This window comes from Sarcophilus harrisii, chromosome 1 (assembly GCF_902635505.1).
Source record: "Sarcophilus harrisii chromosome 1, mSarHar1.11, whole genome shotgun sequence".
NCBI classification, from domain to species: Eukaryota; Metazoa; Chordata; class Mammalia; order Dasyuromorphia; family Dasyuridae; genus Sarcophilus; species Sarcophilus harrisii.
In genome coordinates, this window is record NC_045426.1 from 656046347 (window position 1) to 656064667 (window position 18321).

The 18321-nt window shown below is 39.7% G+C and overlaps 1 protein-coding gene across 4 annotated transcripts in view; it reads right to left on the reverse strand.

Moving 5' to 3' along the window:
• LOC100931464 (zinc finger protein 501) overlaps positions 1 to 18319 on the reverse strand; it is a 28479-nt gene extending 10160 nt beyond the window's left edge. Inside the window, exons 1-2 of one of the 4 annotated variants that reach the window (XM_031947869.1) lie at positions 18237 to 18319; positions 2390 to 2484 (exon numbers count right to left, since the gene is read on the reverse strand). In XM_031947869.1, the coding sequence (XP_031803729.1) occupies positions 2390 to 2422 (33 nt within the window). In that variant the 5' untranslated portion in view covers positions 2423 to 2484; positions 18237 to 18319. Of the gene's footprint in view, positions 1 to 2389; positions 2485 to 13490; positions 14314 to 15589; positions 16053 to 18236 lie in introns of those variants that run through there. The other 3 variants (XM_023496789.2, XM_031947867.1, XM_031947868.1) reach the window with 3 other exon arrangements.
• Positions 18320 to 18321: the final 2 nt, after the last annotated feature.

Genomic DNA, 18321 nt, shown 5'->3' on the forward strand with positions numbered 1-18321 from the left:
AGTCATATATTGCTTCAAAAATGCAGATATAGTTAATCAACATTTTTTTTTTTCATTTTATGAACAGAAGACTAAAATGTACTCCCCCTCCCAACTTGGAAAGACCCTAAACTTTTTTCCAATTACTTAATTTTGTATCCTGGTTAATTGTTTTTATTATAATTAACTAGATTTTTTTTTTTTTAGTATAAAAATCTGCTTTACTCTGTATTCAGCGTCTTTGGACTAACTGGGAGTCCATTATTTTTGAATGCCTAACCATCAAATCACCTATGCTCAAATTGTTTTTTAGTTATTAATTAGCTATTACACATATGTAATAAATGCATATTTATATCAATATCAACAGGGACACATTTTGATTCCCCTGATAGACTATTAGCTTCTTGAAGACAAAGATTATTTCACTTTCGTCTTTGTATTGTTTGGCAAAAAGGTACTTAATAAATAAATACTTACTAATTGCTTAATGGATCACTATTTGTTATTTTAGTGAGTTCATCATAAAAATTAGATCATATTCAAAACATGAATGACCAGAGAAACCAGATATATAAACTGATGTACTTAAACTGAATTCAGACTTGATTAACCCAATGACTAAAAAATAGTAAACAAAAAAGCAAAAAAAAATCATTCAATAAAAATTTTTGGAAAATTTTATAGCTATATGGGAAAAAAAAACAAGTATAGATTTATATCTTGTGCCACATTTTGTTTTTTTTTTGTTTGTTTGTTTTTTTTAACTGGCTTATCTACTTTTAATAATTTAAAAATTGAAAGCAAGAGAAATCATATATTTATTTAACACAATTGTCTGGATTATAATTTTTATTGTAAAACTTGTTACATATAAAAGGAAAGAGCGACAGGTAGGTGACACAGTAGATAGAGCACCAGCCCTGGAATCAGGAAGACCTGAGTTAAAATATGGCCTCAGACATTTAACACTTCCTAGCTGTGTGACCCTGGGCAAGTCACTTAACCCCAATTGCCTCAGCAAAAAAAAAAAAAGAAAAGAGAATGACTTGGACCCTCCCAATCATTCCACTAAAGCCACTCAAAAAGGAAAGTAAAATAATAATAAATTTGATGTGAGCAGCCTATCTTATTTAGCATTTGTCTCAGTGCCAAGCAGAGAAAAATAAAAGATTATTTGTGAAGAGTTACTACAAGCAGTAGATCTTAGATAAAACTGATAATAAGAGTTGAATTGTATTTCGATGTTCTGTGTGCAAATTTTAGAGGATACTGGGGCTTTGAGAGATCAGTTCTGAGCTTTGGGATCAGCTGAACAAAACCAGCTTCTAATGACACTGGACTTTTCGCCTCCCACATTTTCTAACACATCAGTAATTACTGAACTTCAGACTCAAAGCACTGAGACTTTCCTTGGTTCTAGCAATTAGTTACTCTATCCTTCCTCTTCTGCCACTACCATATAATTGATATCCACTTCTAGCCTCTATTTTCCTTCTCTTGATTCTTCCATTATCTCTTTACATTACAGACAAGCGTATTTTCCACAATGAGGGAAAAAACATAAAATTCCAAAAATTATACACCCAGTTGAGGGTAGTTAATAGGAAGGAAGGAAGGAAGAATTAAGAACCTACTATGTTCCAGGAATAGTATTAAGGAGTTCACAAACATTATCTCATTTGAGCCTTATAACACTCATGGGAGATAGGTGATCCTAGGCAAGTCACTTAACCCTATTTGTCTCAGTTTCCCTATCATAAAACTGGCTGGAGAAGGAAATGGCAAACTACTTTATAGTATCCCTGCCAAGAAAATCCCAAATGGGTTGTAAAGAGTTGGACATGACTAAAAAACAACTAATCAGAAATAAGAGATAAGATGCAACCAGTCTCTGAAATTTGTGATTCCTTTTTGATTTCCTCGTGTGTAAAACTAAGTCATTGGTACAGAGAAGGGACGTTTAGTCAGGTGGCATTTATGACTTAAATCCAATTCATCTGCATGTCATAGTAGCACTTCCCTGATGTCATGGTCTTCTTTGAGAATGAAGTACAAACAACAATGAACCCTTTTTAGAATAATATTTTTAAATGCATAAATAAAATACACAGGATATATAATACACAGAAATCCAATCCACTAGAATATGGAAAATATGAAAATATTAAAAAAAATCCATATACCACAAGATATGTTGTTGCATCCAAATGATTTTTAAGCTTCCTGCCCTGCTTAAATGCCAGCTCTACATCCAACAGGAGAGGGTGAGGGTTCTGGGTAAAAGTAATCACTGCTCAGGTACACCTACAGACCTTACATGAAAGAAGGGATGATGAGCAAAGGAAGAAAATGGGGTCATCCTGAAAAACTAAAATATCACTTCAAAAGAGAGAGAGCCCTAACTCACCTGCATCCTGGCTGCCAGAAACCCAGAAGTCATTACTGCTGCTGCTTCTTCTAGACTCCTTTCTTGGGAAAGAGCAGAACCTTCAGAAAGCAGAGCTGGGGAAGGAGAAAGGATTCATGAGACCCCAAATCTGCCTTTTGACTCCCAAAACTTACCAGGACAAATTGTCTGTACACCTCCAGGAAGGATCTACAGAGTAAGAGATCAAAAGGGGTGCAGAAGTAAGTGGCTCTCTTAGAACCAAAGAGAGAGGTCAAGGACATTCCTCCCGGAGACCTCCTACACGATCTCTGTGGCCTGAGGTTTCAAGATTTTGCCCAGACCTGTATCTGGGAATTAGGACACAGTCTGAACTCAGAACTATGTCCTTTATGTGCTATGTGATAAAGGGCATGTAATTCAGTCTCTCTGTGCTCATGGGGACAATATCCCCAGTCATAAGGAACAGCTCAATGACATCACGGGGAGAATGCAAAGTCCATGGAAATGGATTTGAAGCGTCACTACCTATGACCCAGACCATGTAGTAATGTGCACAGCTCACTGTGAGCAGGGCGGTCATGTGAGATTGGGAATGAAAGAATGAGTAAAAAAAAAAAAAAAGTATTAAGCATTTACCATGTGCAAAGCACTGGGCTAAGTGCTGGGGACACTTTTCCATTAAAGGAAGATTGTTCCTGCCCTCAAGCAGTTCACATTGCAGTGGAGGGAAGATTTTCATTGGAAGTCTGATGGAAAGATCCCATGGTCCTTAGGTGTAACAGCAAAGCAGATGGGAGGACTTCTTTAATGCCATGTCCACTGCTAAAATTCCTGTCAGTGTCTGACAGCGAACCACTGGGCAGGGCCAAGATGGCATTTTTTTGTGCAGAGCCTGCAGCAGCAGTGGCCAGGCTGCACCTTGGCAGGGTTTGCTTCCCAGGATGGTGGCACAAGGACTGCCATTGCCCATGCTCTTGGGTTCCAGGTGCTGGGCTGTTTCCAGGTGGCCTGACCTGCCAGCACATGCTGCCTCCAGCCTGGCCTTCAGAGGTCTGCTTCATAAAGCTGGCAAATCTTCCTGTTTCTCCCTCAGTGCGCCCCACTGCTATCAGCCTGCCCTGGGAGTCATGTAGGACAGTCACTGTCCCTCCTGTTTTCATTACGGTGAGTTGGGAATGCCCACGGGGCTCTATATTGGCCAATGTGATTCTGGAAGACGCTCTGGAAAAGCAAGTGATTGAAATGCTAAGGTCCAAGTCCATCCTAGAGCTCGATCTGACCAATACCAGCTGTCTTCACTCTCCTCTGTTCTCACAGGAGAGCGGGTTGAGAGCGGGCATCAACAAGAAACTCTACTCAAGGGTACCTGATGAGTCAGTGCAATAAGGGCTTTTGCCAAAAGCAGATTTTTAAAAGATAACTGGCTCCACCAGCTCTTCTACTTATGTCATGTCTTATGAGAAAATACATAATCAACATCATCCAATTAAACTGTTGTCCAGAAAATCTGGGACAAGATTAAAAGATGGCATCCAACATTAGCAGAAATTAACAAATGCCTTTTTTTTTTTTTAAGTGGATTCAGAATCTTCAGAGGATGGGTTAAAAAGCTTGAATTTACTTACTACGAAAATTCTATTAATACATTCCTTTACATCAGACCTGTGATTTCATCAAGAGTAGAGCAATAAAAAAAAAAAAGAATTCTATCAATGCTGACTGATACCTACCATATAACTTAAGTCTTAAGTTGCCTAGAGTACTAAAAGCTTATAGTTCTAGAGAAGAAGGAACAATAGAAGGAATCAATCATTTAAATGTCTACTACAGAGGTCCTCAAACTTTTTAAATAGGGGGCCAGTTCACTGTCCCTCAGACTGTTGGATGGCCGGACTATAGTAAAAACAAAAACTTTGTTTTGTGGGCTTTTAAATAAAGAAACTTCATAGCCCTGGGTGAGGGGGATAAACGTCCTCAGCTGCTGCATCTGGCCCATGGGCTGTAGTTTGAGGACCCCTGGACTGTGCCAAGCACTGTGCTAATCTTTTTTACTGAGGCAACTGGAATTATGTCAGTTGCCCAGGGTCACATAGCTAGGAAGTGTTAAGTGTCTGAGGCCAGATTTGAACTCAGGTCCTCCTGACTTCAGAGCTGATGATCTATTAGGGTTAGCACAGGGCATAAGCATTTTATAAATATTGTCTCATTTGATCCTGATAACGCTATTATTATCCCACTTTACAGATGAGGAACTGAGGCAGAGGTTAAATGATTTGACCAGGGTCATACAGCTAGTAAATAAATATCCTGAAGCCAAATTTGAACTTATTCTCCACTGCACTGTTTAGCTCTGCCCATTAAACGATGCTGCTTCACCTTATAAAAAGGATTGTCTCTGTGCATTTACAAAGAAAAAAGGCAGAAAGCGATTACAATAAGTCATACCAGACTAAAATTATTCCCTTTTTGATAGGCTAAGTAGACTAGATCCAAACAGGCAATGCCGTGAACATAGAATACCTGAATTACAGCAAAATACCTGACAATCTTTTATGATATTCTTATGAACAAATGGAGACATATCAACTGAAAGGTTTTAGTGTTTAAGATGCTTTAATAATTAAAGTAATGGACTCAAAGAACAGAGATTAATGGAGCAATGTCAACCTAAAAGACTGTAGTACTATAGTACAATGGAAACCCTGTCTATTTTTTAACCACCATCTTGGATGGAAGCAGAAAAAGCATGCTTATCAGATCTACAGGTGATATGAAATTGAGCAGGATGGCCAATACTGGATTAGAGAACCAAAAGGTTTTGAAAGTTAAGACTAATAGGCCAAACTTAATAAATCATTCCAATGGGTCCATGATCTCCTAATGAGCTCCTCCTGCCATGTAGACCGAAACTGTCCTGCCCCTTTATATCCATGTCTTCTTATAATTTCTACATAGATGAACTAGTCAATAAGCTACAGGCCTTCCTCAAATTTTGTTTTTAATATTTCATGGATATCAATGCAATACTTGGGAAGGAGAGGGAAAGGAAAAGAAGTCTGTTATACCTTTCATTTAACATGTGGACAGTCCTTTTCCAAACATGCATGTCCTTGAAGCCTTATGAATCCCTTTTCTCACATAAGTCATCTCTGTTAACATAAACTGGAAATTTATAATTTAATTATAAATTTTTAAATATTGGAAATATATTCTTCACGTTTTTACAATAGACTTTGGATCACAAATAAACTTTATTCTACTTTAAGATAGTATTATTCCATGATTTATACTCCCTATAGTACCACAAGGAAATTAGGGATGTCGAATAATAGGTTTTCATATAATCAAGTAATTTAGGATCCCTGAGAGCATTATACAACTTCCAAAATGCAATATATCCCATTCTTTATTCTCCAATACAAGGACAAACTCATTGTCCGTGACAAATCCTTTTGTAATGTCCTAATTCATCAATAACCTCTTCCCTCAGATCTTTAACTTTGTATCTTCTTCATAAATATAGCAAATTTAGTGAGGGCATACTCAGCACAGTGCAGAAGACAGTAAATTGAAGTTTTAAATGGAACTTGTGGTCCACTAAAACCTATAGATCTTTTTCAGAGAAAACACAAATTTGCAAGCCTCCCTCACTTGTAATCAGGATATTGACAGGCAGTATATAGTCTCAAAGAGTTGAATTTGGAGTCAAAGGACATGGGTTCAAATCTCAGCACTGTCACTTGCCCCTTGTGTGACCCCAGGCAAGTTAAGTTGAGCTTCAATTCTCACACATGTAAAATATAAAGTGAATTAAGAAATCTCTACAATCCTTTTCAAATCTAAATTTATGACACCATATGTTATGACTTTTTTGAACCCAAGTGTGTTTTACATTTTTGCCTATTTTATTTCATCACTTTAGACTTAGTTCAATAGCCTAGGCTGCATAGTCTGACTACATCACAAAATTGTTATCCATCTCTTAAAATTCCATGTCACTTGCAAGAATATTGCTTATAATCTTTAGCCATTTGCAAAACTTTTTGTAAATGAAGTGGAACTGGTTTGGCCTTTAGCTTTTATGTCTATCCATTTGATAAGCATGTTCCCCAGCTGAGGCAGGTCCTGAGCTCTTTCAGTCTCCATATTTTGGCACTGACTTTATATTTATTAAACTTCTCTAAGAAATAATCAAACTCCATGTCTTTACTTTTATTCTTTTCTCATTTTTCAGAGTCAGCAGTTTTTTAATATTCATATTGGAAATCCCATCTTTGTCTTCTCACATTTATCCTTTATTCTAATTTGGTACTGATTTTAGCATTTAATGATAGTTATTGCTTAATTGATACCACTGATTTATATATTACCTGATAAAATAGTCCATTTCACTGTATGCTTGGTGTTCACCATATCCAATTAGCCCTTTTGACTACCTTTTGAAAGAAGTATTTATGATATATAGGTATGAAACTTCTGAGTAATCTACAAGCTTGTTTCATGTTTCAATCACAAATCTTATTTTCCAGTGGCTTTTTTTTCCCCTGTCCTCACCTGAGCCCCACATCACATTGAAATCACCAATATCAAGTATATGCTTGATTTGGTTTGGAGGATCTTACCAAGTTATTAGAATTTTTTCTACATTCTCATATTCTACAACAGATATTGGCACTTAAGTTCTATCTTTGTGATGGTCCCTCTCTTACAAATATGCTCATCATTAGCGCTACACAGTTAAGATAAATTGTTCCATAAAACCATGCACAAGTCAACCAACTCCACCACTACTTTCATTCTCTCTCCCAAGGGACACTACTAGCCATCCTTCTGTTTAGATGCCTTCTGGTCTCAGGATACCAATAATTATCATATTTGTAGATAAATTTGTCTACAAATGGTGTGATCCTTAGCACTCTCTGCCACCTTTTCTTAAAATGGGAAGGAAGGGGTGGCACAGAACTAGAGCCTTTGTATCTGCTTCATGGGTTGCTGATACCAAAGAATTCATCACCAAGTGACTAATATCCCATTAGGGAGGCTCTCCATACTTAATTAGGCTGATCCTCAGACAGCAGAGCAAACCTTTCTCCTGGATGGCATTCCCCATTAAAGTTGACGTTACCTCCATGCCATGAAGAGATATCAAAATAAGACTATGGAAGGAAATGAAATTCAATAAGAAAGGTATATAATCATGTTGCCGTCGTTGTTCGGTCATTTCAGTCTTGTCCAACTCTTCGTGATCCCATTTGGGGTTTTCTCGGCAAAGATACTAGCAGTTTGCAATTTCCTTCCCCAGCTCATTTTACACATGAGGAAACGGAGGTGAACAGGGTGAAGTGACTCACCCAGGGTCATACACCTAATAAGTGTCTGAGGCCAGATTTGACTCAGTAAGATGGCTCTTTACTCCAAGACATCACTCTGTCCACTGTACCACCTAACTTCCCTATGAAATCATGTCCTCTGGCTAAAAAACAAAACAAAACAAAAAAAAAACAACCACCCAAGTTGGAGGTGAGACAATTCATGGGAGAAAGACCTAAGGTTTGAACAAATGGTAAACTCAGCAATGTAACCTGGCATCCAAAGAAGCTACAAAGTCCATGTTTCTATTTGGATCATAAACAGGTTAATTTTTTTCTTAGTTTCTAAACACAAATAAACCCCTTGAAAAATTAATCTTGTCTCAGTTTAATTAAGAAAAAAGAGGATGTTTCCATACCTTGAGCATGACAAAAACTGGATGTTTATGACTGTGGGGCCCAACCTAGAGGCCAGAAGTCACAGGTCATGCTGGGACATACAAGGATATGTGTGTTGGTGGGGGAAGGACTAGGAAGAGAAAGAGTCCGTCAGCTCTTCATATTGCTCTTTCACCTATCCTGGCCTCTGCTCTTTTTCTCTGCCATACTGGACAGATTCACACCCACCTCATCCTGTCTCTAATTCTCATCTTTCCTCCAGCAAGAAAGCCTCAGCCAAGTCCTCCACAGTCAGCCCTCGACATTTCCCAAAAGTGTTCCGATATTCCCAAGAACTGTTTCCTACAGAAGACGAACAAACTTGTGGCAGCCCCAACAACTCCAGTATCTGCTCCTACATCCGTCTCTGCTGGGAAGCTCAGGATGTTTGAGGTGGATCTTCTTGGCTTCAGTCTTGCTCCCCTGGCAATCTTCTTCCACCTTCCTGCAGGGCTTATGCTGGGAGGAGAGGCAGGATGGGGACACCAAATACAATATCACTTTAACTGGGATCTTTGTCCTGGTGCTCAGCTGTCTCCCCCACACCAACAATCTCCCTGTCTCTGGTGCCCCCAAGCCCAGTCACTACAGAGACCACCAAAGGCCAGCGTCAGCAGGAGGGGCCCAGCAGCACCAACACCCATTCCAAACCTGGACCCTGCAGAGACGGGCAAACATCCTAGATGTACAAACGAGCACAAGATGAGTTTGATTCAGTAATACATCTTTTACAGCACCACAGCATTTGAAGATGAGTAAAGGGAAGCCCTGGAAGGTCAGGGCTAAGACCGACCATCCCAGTAGGCCTGGGAAGACTTGTGTGTAAATGACAACATCACTAGAATTGGATTCAGGTCTGGGCACAACATTTTAGGGCACAACACTCCATTAAACTGAAGAACATCCACAGAAGGAAGAGCAGGATGACAGGGTCGGCCAGGCCTGCCACAGGAGGGAAGGAGCTGAGCATATTTAGCCCAAGGCTCAGCTGACACAGCTTTTCCAAGTATCTGAAGGATTTCACGTGAATGAGGATCAGCCAGCTCAGTTTGGCTCCAGAGGGCAGAAGCATTTACATAGTGCTCACTATGAGTCATGCACTTTATACAAATTTATGCAAATAGTTTCATTTGATCTTTGCCACAACATTGCAGCAGAACTGCTATTGCCCCATTTTACAGTTGAGAAACAAGGGGCAAACAGGTGAAGTTACTTGCCCCAGATCACAGAGCTACTAACGGTTTGAGCCAGATTCAACCTCAGGTCTTCCCCCCAACCCCTAGAAGCAAGTGGTGAAAGCTGCAGAGCAAGGTGTGGTGTGAGGGAAAAGACCTCCTAACGACTAATTACTAAAATTTGGACTGGATAACTTTCTGTGAGGTAGTGGGTTTGTGCCCCCTTACCACCACCGCTTACTGGGCATCTTTAGGCCAAAGCTGTATGACCTTTCCTTGTCATGTTGCAGAACGAGGTTTCTCGTGCATTTTTGTGCCATGGATCCCTCTGGGGACCTGATGAAACATATGGACCCTTTCTCAGAACGGTTTATTAAACACACAGGATGAAATGCAGAGGACTACAAAGAAAGCCAACTGAACTACCATCAAGATTCAAATAAAAAAGTTCACAGATCCCAAGTTGTTGTAGAAAAAATTCTTTTTCAGGTTGAGGCCAAATTTGGTCGACTTTAAAATCTCTCTCACCTCTGAGACTGTGAGATTCTATGGAGAGATTTGTCCTAAGTCAGAAGCAAAGGTAAGACTCAAACCCTTGCACTTAAATTCTAAATCCAGTATCCTTATTATATCAGCCAACAGACATACAAAATGGTACACTGCCAATTGAGTAGTAGAAGCCTGACCAGGTTAATAATGCTTGTAAATTATCAACAACCACATGAAAGTATGCTCTAGATCACTAATAATAGGAGAAATGCAAATCACTCCCCAAAAACTGGCCACGATGATACAAAAATCTGAGGTATGGGGGTGAGCAATGGGAAGATAAGCACACTGCTATACTTCTGGTTAAGGTGTAAGGTGGTCCTACTATTTTTGAACACAATTTAGAATTTTAGTTTAGTGGTAAGAAAAGCTAGTACTTCCTGTTGATCTGGTGATACCAATCCTAGGCACAGAGATGTAGCTCAAGGGGCTCAAAACCAGAAAGGCTCAGAGAGATGAGAAGACACTTTCCCCTGCTCCTCTGCAAAAGCAGGAGAAGCACAAATGTGATACATTATAGATAATAATGTCATTTGTTAAGTATATTGATCAGCTTTGCTGACATTTTGCTCTTTTTTCTTTCTCTCTCTTTTTTTTTTTTTTAATTTTTAGCTCTTTGGGAGAGGAAAAAGGGACGCAGGGAGAACTTTAAGTGATTTAAAAAACAAATGACATTTACAAATATTTATTTTTACAAGTTTTAAAATGTTCAATGTGTACTAATTTGTGGAAGTAAAGAACTGGAAATGTGGTAGAAGGCCATTAAATGGAGAAGGGGTGAACACACTGTGTTATAGGAGTATAATGGGAGACTTGTGCAGTTAGAACAATGAATAGTACTGTTCCTACATTCAGAGGTCTTGAGTTCAAATTCTGTCTCTGATGCATGCTTGGTTACCAGTAAGGCCTTTGGCAAATTAATATCCATAGGCCTCAGGCTCTTCATCCTTAAAACTATGAGACCTGGGATAGATATCTATGTACCTCCAATAAGCCCCTTGGGTCCCTTCTAGATCTAGTTCTATGATCTTATGAATATGAAATTTCAGAGAAACATGGGAAATTTCCATAAATCATGCACAGTTAAATAAGCAGGACCAGGAGAATAATATACATAACGTCTGCAACAATATAAATACAGCACTAAAAAGAAAGCCATTTTCTGAATAGCTGAATCAGATAGCTACATTCCTCCTGACAGAGGTAGCAAGGGTAGACAGTAGAGATTATTTTTGTTTATTTTTTTCTTCCAGGTGATATAAGAGAGAAAAAAGAAGAGGATATACAAATGACTAATTGTGCGATGTAAAAACAAAAAGCTACAGTAAAACTTCTAAAAAAGTTTTGTTCAAAGAACATTACAAACAACTGTGATATGGTAGAAACAATATGGGGAATGTGGGTCTGAAATCTTGTGTGAATGCCAGTTCTGCTGTTTACAATCTGGGGATGGCACTTAGATTTTCTGGGTCTCAGTTCCTTATCTACAAAATGAGGGGTTTGGTCCTGAAATCCTAGAACTATAATCCTATGATTCAATAAAGAAGTCATCTCTTTTAGCAAAGACCACATGGCATGGTGGATAGAGAGCTATCCTTGAAGCCAAAGAGACTTGGATTCTAATTCTTGCCTGGCTGTATGACTGTGGACAAATAATTTATCCTCTTATGGAATAAATTGCAGAGAAGGTGCCAACCTACCATGGTATAGATTCTTCAGCTAGGAATTCCTTATACCAATGAAATAGCAGGTCTAATCCCCTGTCCTCCTTTAACAGGTTGGGGACCTTGACCAGTTGAACAGCACAAATCAAGTTCCTGAAATGAGTTCAGATACACAGAGCTGAAAGAGACCTCAGAGATCACTTTGTCTAATCCATACCTGAAGAAGATTCCAGGTGGTACAAGGGAAGGAGCACTGACTCTGGAGTTAGGGGACCTGAATCCAAAAACTGCCTCTGACACAGACCTGACATTGGCTAAGATATTTAACTCCTCTGGACATCAATTTCCTCATCTATAAAATGAGGGGGTTGGATGAAATGGCTTCTGATGGTCATTCAAGATCAATGGTTCTAAGAGGTAATAAACATTTGTTTGAAGAACTCTGTGGAAAGGGAACCCACCATCAGCTGAGATACTTTATTTCACTTTTGGACAATTCTAAATATTAGAAATTTTTTCTGCCAATCACATCCAGAGAGTAAGCTATGGAGACTAAACATGGATTGAAGCACAGTATTTTCACTTTTTTATTTGTTTTTTTCTTTCTTGTATTTCTTTTTCTTTTGTCTGATTACTCTTACAAAACATGACAAATATGGAAATATACTTAAAAGGACTGTACATATTTAACCTATATCAAACTGCTTGGTATGTTGGGGAGAAGAGGAATTAAGGAGAAAAATTTAGAACACAAAAATTTTACAAAAATGAATGGTGAAAACTATCTTTACGTGTATTTGAAAAAATAAAATACTACTGAAAATCCTCCCTCCAAAAAACTGAAATTATTTTCCCCACTAAATGACATTGTCCTATATGAGTTCTACCCCAGAGTCCAAGCAGAATACATCTAATCCCTAGTAAATCAGCAGGCATATTTATCTAAGATTTATTTACCTGATAGCTGATGTGTTAGGTACTAGAGTTGTTATATCTCAACAAATGTTGTTATATCAAAATAAAACAGATCTTGTCCTCAAGAAGCTTACATTCTATCAAAAAAACAACATGTAAGTAGGGGTATTATGTGGTGCCAAGAGCAGAGCTCTGGGCTTGAAGTCAGAAATATGTAAATTTAAATATGTCTTCAGACATTTATTAGCTGTATGCTGCTGATATCAGACTGCAAGTCATTTTACCTATTTTTCTGTTTCTTTATCTGTAAAATGGGTGTAATAATAGTACCTATCCCACTGAATTGTGAGGATCAAATGAGGTAACTGTAAAGCATTTAGCACAATATTTAACATACTGTAAGCAGTATATAAATATTAGTTATTATTATTGTTAACAATAATACATAAAAACATAAAACATATATAAAATTATCATGATATGCTGATTACATTATGTTTTACTTAGGAAACCCCAGAGAAGCAGAAAAATTAATCAATGGTTAATGACTTGAGTAAGGTAACAGAAATACAAAATCTATAAAAATATCAATATTTTTATAAAATTTATAAAGTTCTGAGAATAATCAGATGGAAGGAGATAGAGATAGATGCATGAATGAATAGCTAGACAGCTAGATAGAGGGCATAGATAGAATGAATGAACAGGCAAGCATTGTAAAATGCTTATCATGTCAAGGGTTTATCAGGCTTAGGAGGCAACAGTGAAAGAAATTCTATTCAATTACTTCAAAATATATACAACATCTAGAGGTAAATTCATAATTGGGTACTATCCTCAACTCTTTTATTTTACCCCCTCATAACCGATTTGTTGCCAAGTCTTGTTGTTTCTCCCTTGATACTATTTCTCAATATTTCCTCTCCTCTGACATGGCCACTTTTCTAGTGCAGGCCCTCATCACCTCCCACCTGGATTACTGCAGTAGCCTATGGGCCTCTCAGACTTAAGTTTTCCCCTACTGATCCAGTCCAGCCTCCACTCAGATGTTGATGTGGCTTCTTATTACCTCCAGTATCAAATATAAATCTTCTGATTTTTACTTGGTCCTCTTCTAGTGTTCCTGTTCCTCCTCTCCACATACCTCCTGTCTTCTTCCATGCAGCAACACTGGTCTCCTTGCTATTCTGCACATGAGAAAGAACATCTCCCAACTACAGGCATTTTCTTCCTTATCTCTGTCTTCTGGTTTCCCTGGCTTCCTTCAAGTCCCAGAAAAAATCTCACCTTCCAAAAGAAGCCTTTCCTAACCTTCTTTAATGTTTGTATCTTCCTTCCAAGATTATGTTGTTTTTGGCATTCAAAGGCTCCATTACCTAGCCACCTTTATTTTTTTTAGTCCTCTAACAGCTTACATCCCACCAGTTATTTCATCCAGTGATTTGGGTCTCCTAGTTGTTCCTTAAAGACACTCCATCTCCAGCATTTTTTCCCCACTGTCCCCCAATGCCTAGAATAGTCTCCATTCTCTGCTCTGGATGTCTTCCCTAATCCCTCTTAATTCTCATCCTTTCCCTCTGTCAGCCATTTCCTATTTATCTTGTACATCTCTGGCTTTGTATATATTTGTTTGCCTGTTGACTTGCCCTGTTGGATTGTAAACTCCTAGGGGGCAGGAATTGTCTTTTGCCTTTTTGTATCACCAACATTTAGCAACAACAGAAAAAGCTCTAATCAATGTTTATTGACTGAATCCTCCAATTATCTTTATTCTTGAACATTGTTTATATTCCATTAGATTGTGTGAGCTTTGTAAGGGCAGTGTATCCCCATTGCCCAGCACTATTACTGCCACATAGTAAGCACTTAGAAAATGCTTGTGGATTGATTAGGAAACTATTTATAATATATAAATGAATATAAAATATATGCAAAGTAAATACAAAATAATTGGGAGAGTGGCTATCAGCAGCTGTGGACATCTGTAAAAAAATCTATTGTAGATGTAATGAGCTAAGTTTTGAAAGCAACTTGAAGATCCTAAGAGGCTTTGGTATACATTATCAGTCAATAAGTATTTATTAAGTACCTTAAGGGTAAGATAAGAAAAAAATTCTTGCCCTCAAATAGATGATGCAAAAAACTATGTACAAACAAGCTCTTTACAGATAAGTAGGAGATAATCAATAGAAAGAAGGCGAGTGACAAGTCTTGTGGGTAAGATAGGAAAAAGTTTCTGCGCTCTAATGAAGAAGAAAAACGATGCAAAAAAAATTTTGTACAAACAAGCTATTTACAAATAAATAGGAAATAATATAAGGAAGGTATTAGTCTTAGGAGGATAAGAAAAGGTTTCCTGTAGAAGGTAAGATTTTAGCTGGGACTTGAACGAAACAAGGGAAGCCACGAGATGGACTCAGCAAGGAGAGGGATCGAGGCACAGCCAGCGAAAACGCCTGGAGAAGTGGAGTGTCTTGTTGGAGGACAAACAAGGAGGCTGGATCGAAAACCCGGCGGGGTGTAAGAAGATGGGGGGACCTTGGGAAGGGCTTTGAATGCCAACTCCTCAAATTATCCTGTTCTAACCCATTTCCCTTTTCTTCTCAAGGCAAAATATTCCCACTCCCACAAACTGCTTGTCTGATGGCACGATCTCCGTCCCCATACTGGCCGCCCTCCTTTGGACCCAACTCCAGTTCATCAACGCCCTTCATGAAATATGGCGCCTAGAACCCAACCCAGAACTCCAGATAAATGATGCAGGCAAAGACACACTGTCACATGGGTATAGGGCGCTTACACCCAGTCCCAGACGTTGAAGCAGCTGCTCCCAACGCCCATCCAGGTTCGGACAAGCATTCAGGAGAAACTCGGGGTCCAGCCTCCCTTCCCAGGACCTGCCCGATCTCTGACGTCAGGCCTTCCCAGCTCCGCAGGCTCCGCCCTTCTCCGAAGTCTCTTCACAGCGGGAGGGCTGACGTCAGACCTCCCCTGCCCAAACTCTCCCCTAACCCCCGGGAATGCCCTTCCACACCCACCCATCCCTGAGGAACCGCCTCTTCCAAAACCTTCCCGATCCATCTCCGTCTCCAAGCCGGTAACTCCTGATGAGGGATACTAGGAGCAAGCAAGCAAGGGGAGTCAGCATTTATCTGGGACAAGACTCACCTTCCAGTCGCCAGAAGAACAAAGAGCCGAGCTCTGGATCCAGGGACTACTGCGCCTGTGCGGACTAAGCCGTTGAACTATGATTCCCAGAACCCATCGCGCTCTAAAACGACCAGAGCAAACTGACATTTGCGGAGGGCTTCTAGAAAACGAGATTGGTACGGGTGATGTGAGCAGAACCGTATCAGAATGTTCTGGGAAATGGAGTCCAGAGATTACTGTGAGCCAGCGCTCTCCCTAATGGCTCAAGCAACTGACGCTGATTAATTAATTGAGCGCTTATTGCATATCCTGCCCTGAACAGCAAGAGGAACCCATCTTCCTCTTGCAACTTTACCTGACCTGGAATCCAATCTCCGACTCCATTTCCCAGAAGTCTTTGCGGCTCTCATTTCCAAATACCTGCAATAATGTCATTTCATTTACACTAAATACAATGCATACATAGCAGGTCAAAATGCACCCCTTCTCAGGGTACTTAAAGTTTTGCTACGGGAAAATAACACATAAAATAATTGGGAAAATAGAAAGCAATGAAATGGAAGGAAGGAGCGCTAACAATTGGGGCAAAAGCTCTTAAAGCAGTTGACACTTCAATCGAAGCTTGCAGGGAGCTAGGGATTTCAAAGTGGAGGTGGTAAACTAGGGCATTCCAGATAGGGAAACAGCTTAAATGAGAAACGAAGCAGATCTTAGCTTAGGGCTTTCCTTACTTTCAGGAAGAAGAGTAGGCTGAAACAAAGTAATGTGTTTGTTATGATGTGGACATTATAGTCAGTGCAGTCTTGTGTGTAGGTAGCCCTATAATCAGGGCTGAGGGTCTATATGACTGTGTCCACACCTTGCAATAAGTGGGTTAGAAGTGCTAGTAATAGGGGACTCAGAATAGGCCTTTTATGTGAGCTAAGTTTTGAGGAAGCTAAGGAATCTAAAATATTAAGTTGAGGATAGAGTAATCTCCAGGTATGGGGGAGAGAAAATGGAAGTTTAGTTGGAATGTAAAGGCTAGGAAGGGAAAAAAAATGCAAAAAACCTAAAAGGGGCCTCAAGTCCTCACAGATGTATTTCCTTTATCTCTAGTCAACCAGAGAACACAAATACTTCAAAGGCATTTAATAAAATAGCATTTTAGAACATTTCCCTCAAACCTAAATCATACTCTCCCACAAATATACGCTCTATTGATGCGGAAAATAATTGTTGTCCTTCATTCTCTAAGAGAACCAAAATAACATCACTATGTTTGAGTCAAGTTAGTGTGTTTGATGATGACTGGTCAGATCAATAGGAGCTTAGGATGCTCTGCCACAAGTTGGACACAAATAGTCCCTATGAATATTTGAGGTAGATTCTCTAATTTTGCACTTGAGAAATATGAGAGGTGACATGGGGGAAATGATCCTGCATAGAGATTATACATAAGGAAAATTATATATATATATATATGGAATACATAATAAGGCAGCTAGGTGGCATGGTGAACGGATTATTGAATTTGAAATCAGGAAGACTTATTCTCTTGAATTCAAATCTGATTTTACTGGTTATGTAACCCTGAACAAGTTACTTAACCCTGTTTGTCTCAGTTTACTCATCTGTAAAATAAGATAGGGAAGGAAATGGCAAACCACTCCAGTATCCTTGCCAAGAATATCCCAGATGGGGTCACAAAGAATCAGACATGACCAAAATCGCTCAACAACATGAGCAGGACACACCCATGAAAGGACAACCCATGCTTTTGAGGGTATAGTGTTATAGACACGACATCATGGCTTTGCTCTCACTTAAGTTTGCTCGGCGATGACCGGGGCATCTCCAACCTTGCTCACTTGCCAGGAGTTGTTCTGCAGGAGCTCTGGTAGTCGGTGGCAGCTGGATCTCTGCTCCCCGTTGGCTGCTGATTCCTACTCTTCCAGATGTGGAGTTTCTCTTCCTTGGCCACCTTAGTTCCAATCTCCTAGAGTTCAGTGATTGACCCCCCCCTCTAAGACAAAACCTCCACACCCGGCTAACAACGAAAGGCGGAGTACTCTAAAGCTAAGTTAAGTCTATTTTTCCTCCCAAACTGTTTACTCGGGTCGGAATTCTCCTAGCATCCCCAATATAACCCTTTGTACTTCAATATAAAATTGCAGGAAAACAAAAGTTTAAGGAAACAACACCAACCAGAGTTGTCATCTACAAAGCCCCATTGCCGGTTTGCTGGCCCGATGGGCCTGGAATCAGCAAGATGAGTTTGAACCCTAAATCAGATGCTTCCCAGACGGGATGCTGGGCCGGCCTTCGTTTCCTCAGCTGTACAATGGGGCTAGCAATAGCCCCTCCCCCCAAGATGCTTGTGAGACTCCAATGAGATAATTGTAATAGTAAGCCGTGGAAGGTGCTTAATATATGCCTGTTCCCTCCTTGCCCTTTTCCCCCCTTCGCCCCTCCCCCCCCCATAGTTTTGGGGTGCTCTATTTTTACCAGCAGAAAACCTACGTTTGGCAGAAATTTGATTGTCATGGATTTTAAATGTCAAACTGAGAAACATGAGCCCTCCACCTCCTTTTAGTTTTGTTTAAAACCATCTGTTTCCGAGACGGCCTGATTCAAACGCAGAGGAAACGAATAATAATAATAACTACTGCTCCCGCACTCTCACCTCAGCCCCAAGGATGGACCGGCAGAGCGCCTGCGCAGTCGCAGTTCCTTCCCACACCCCCAGAATTCTTCCTAGTGAATTCCAT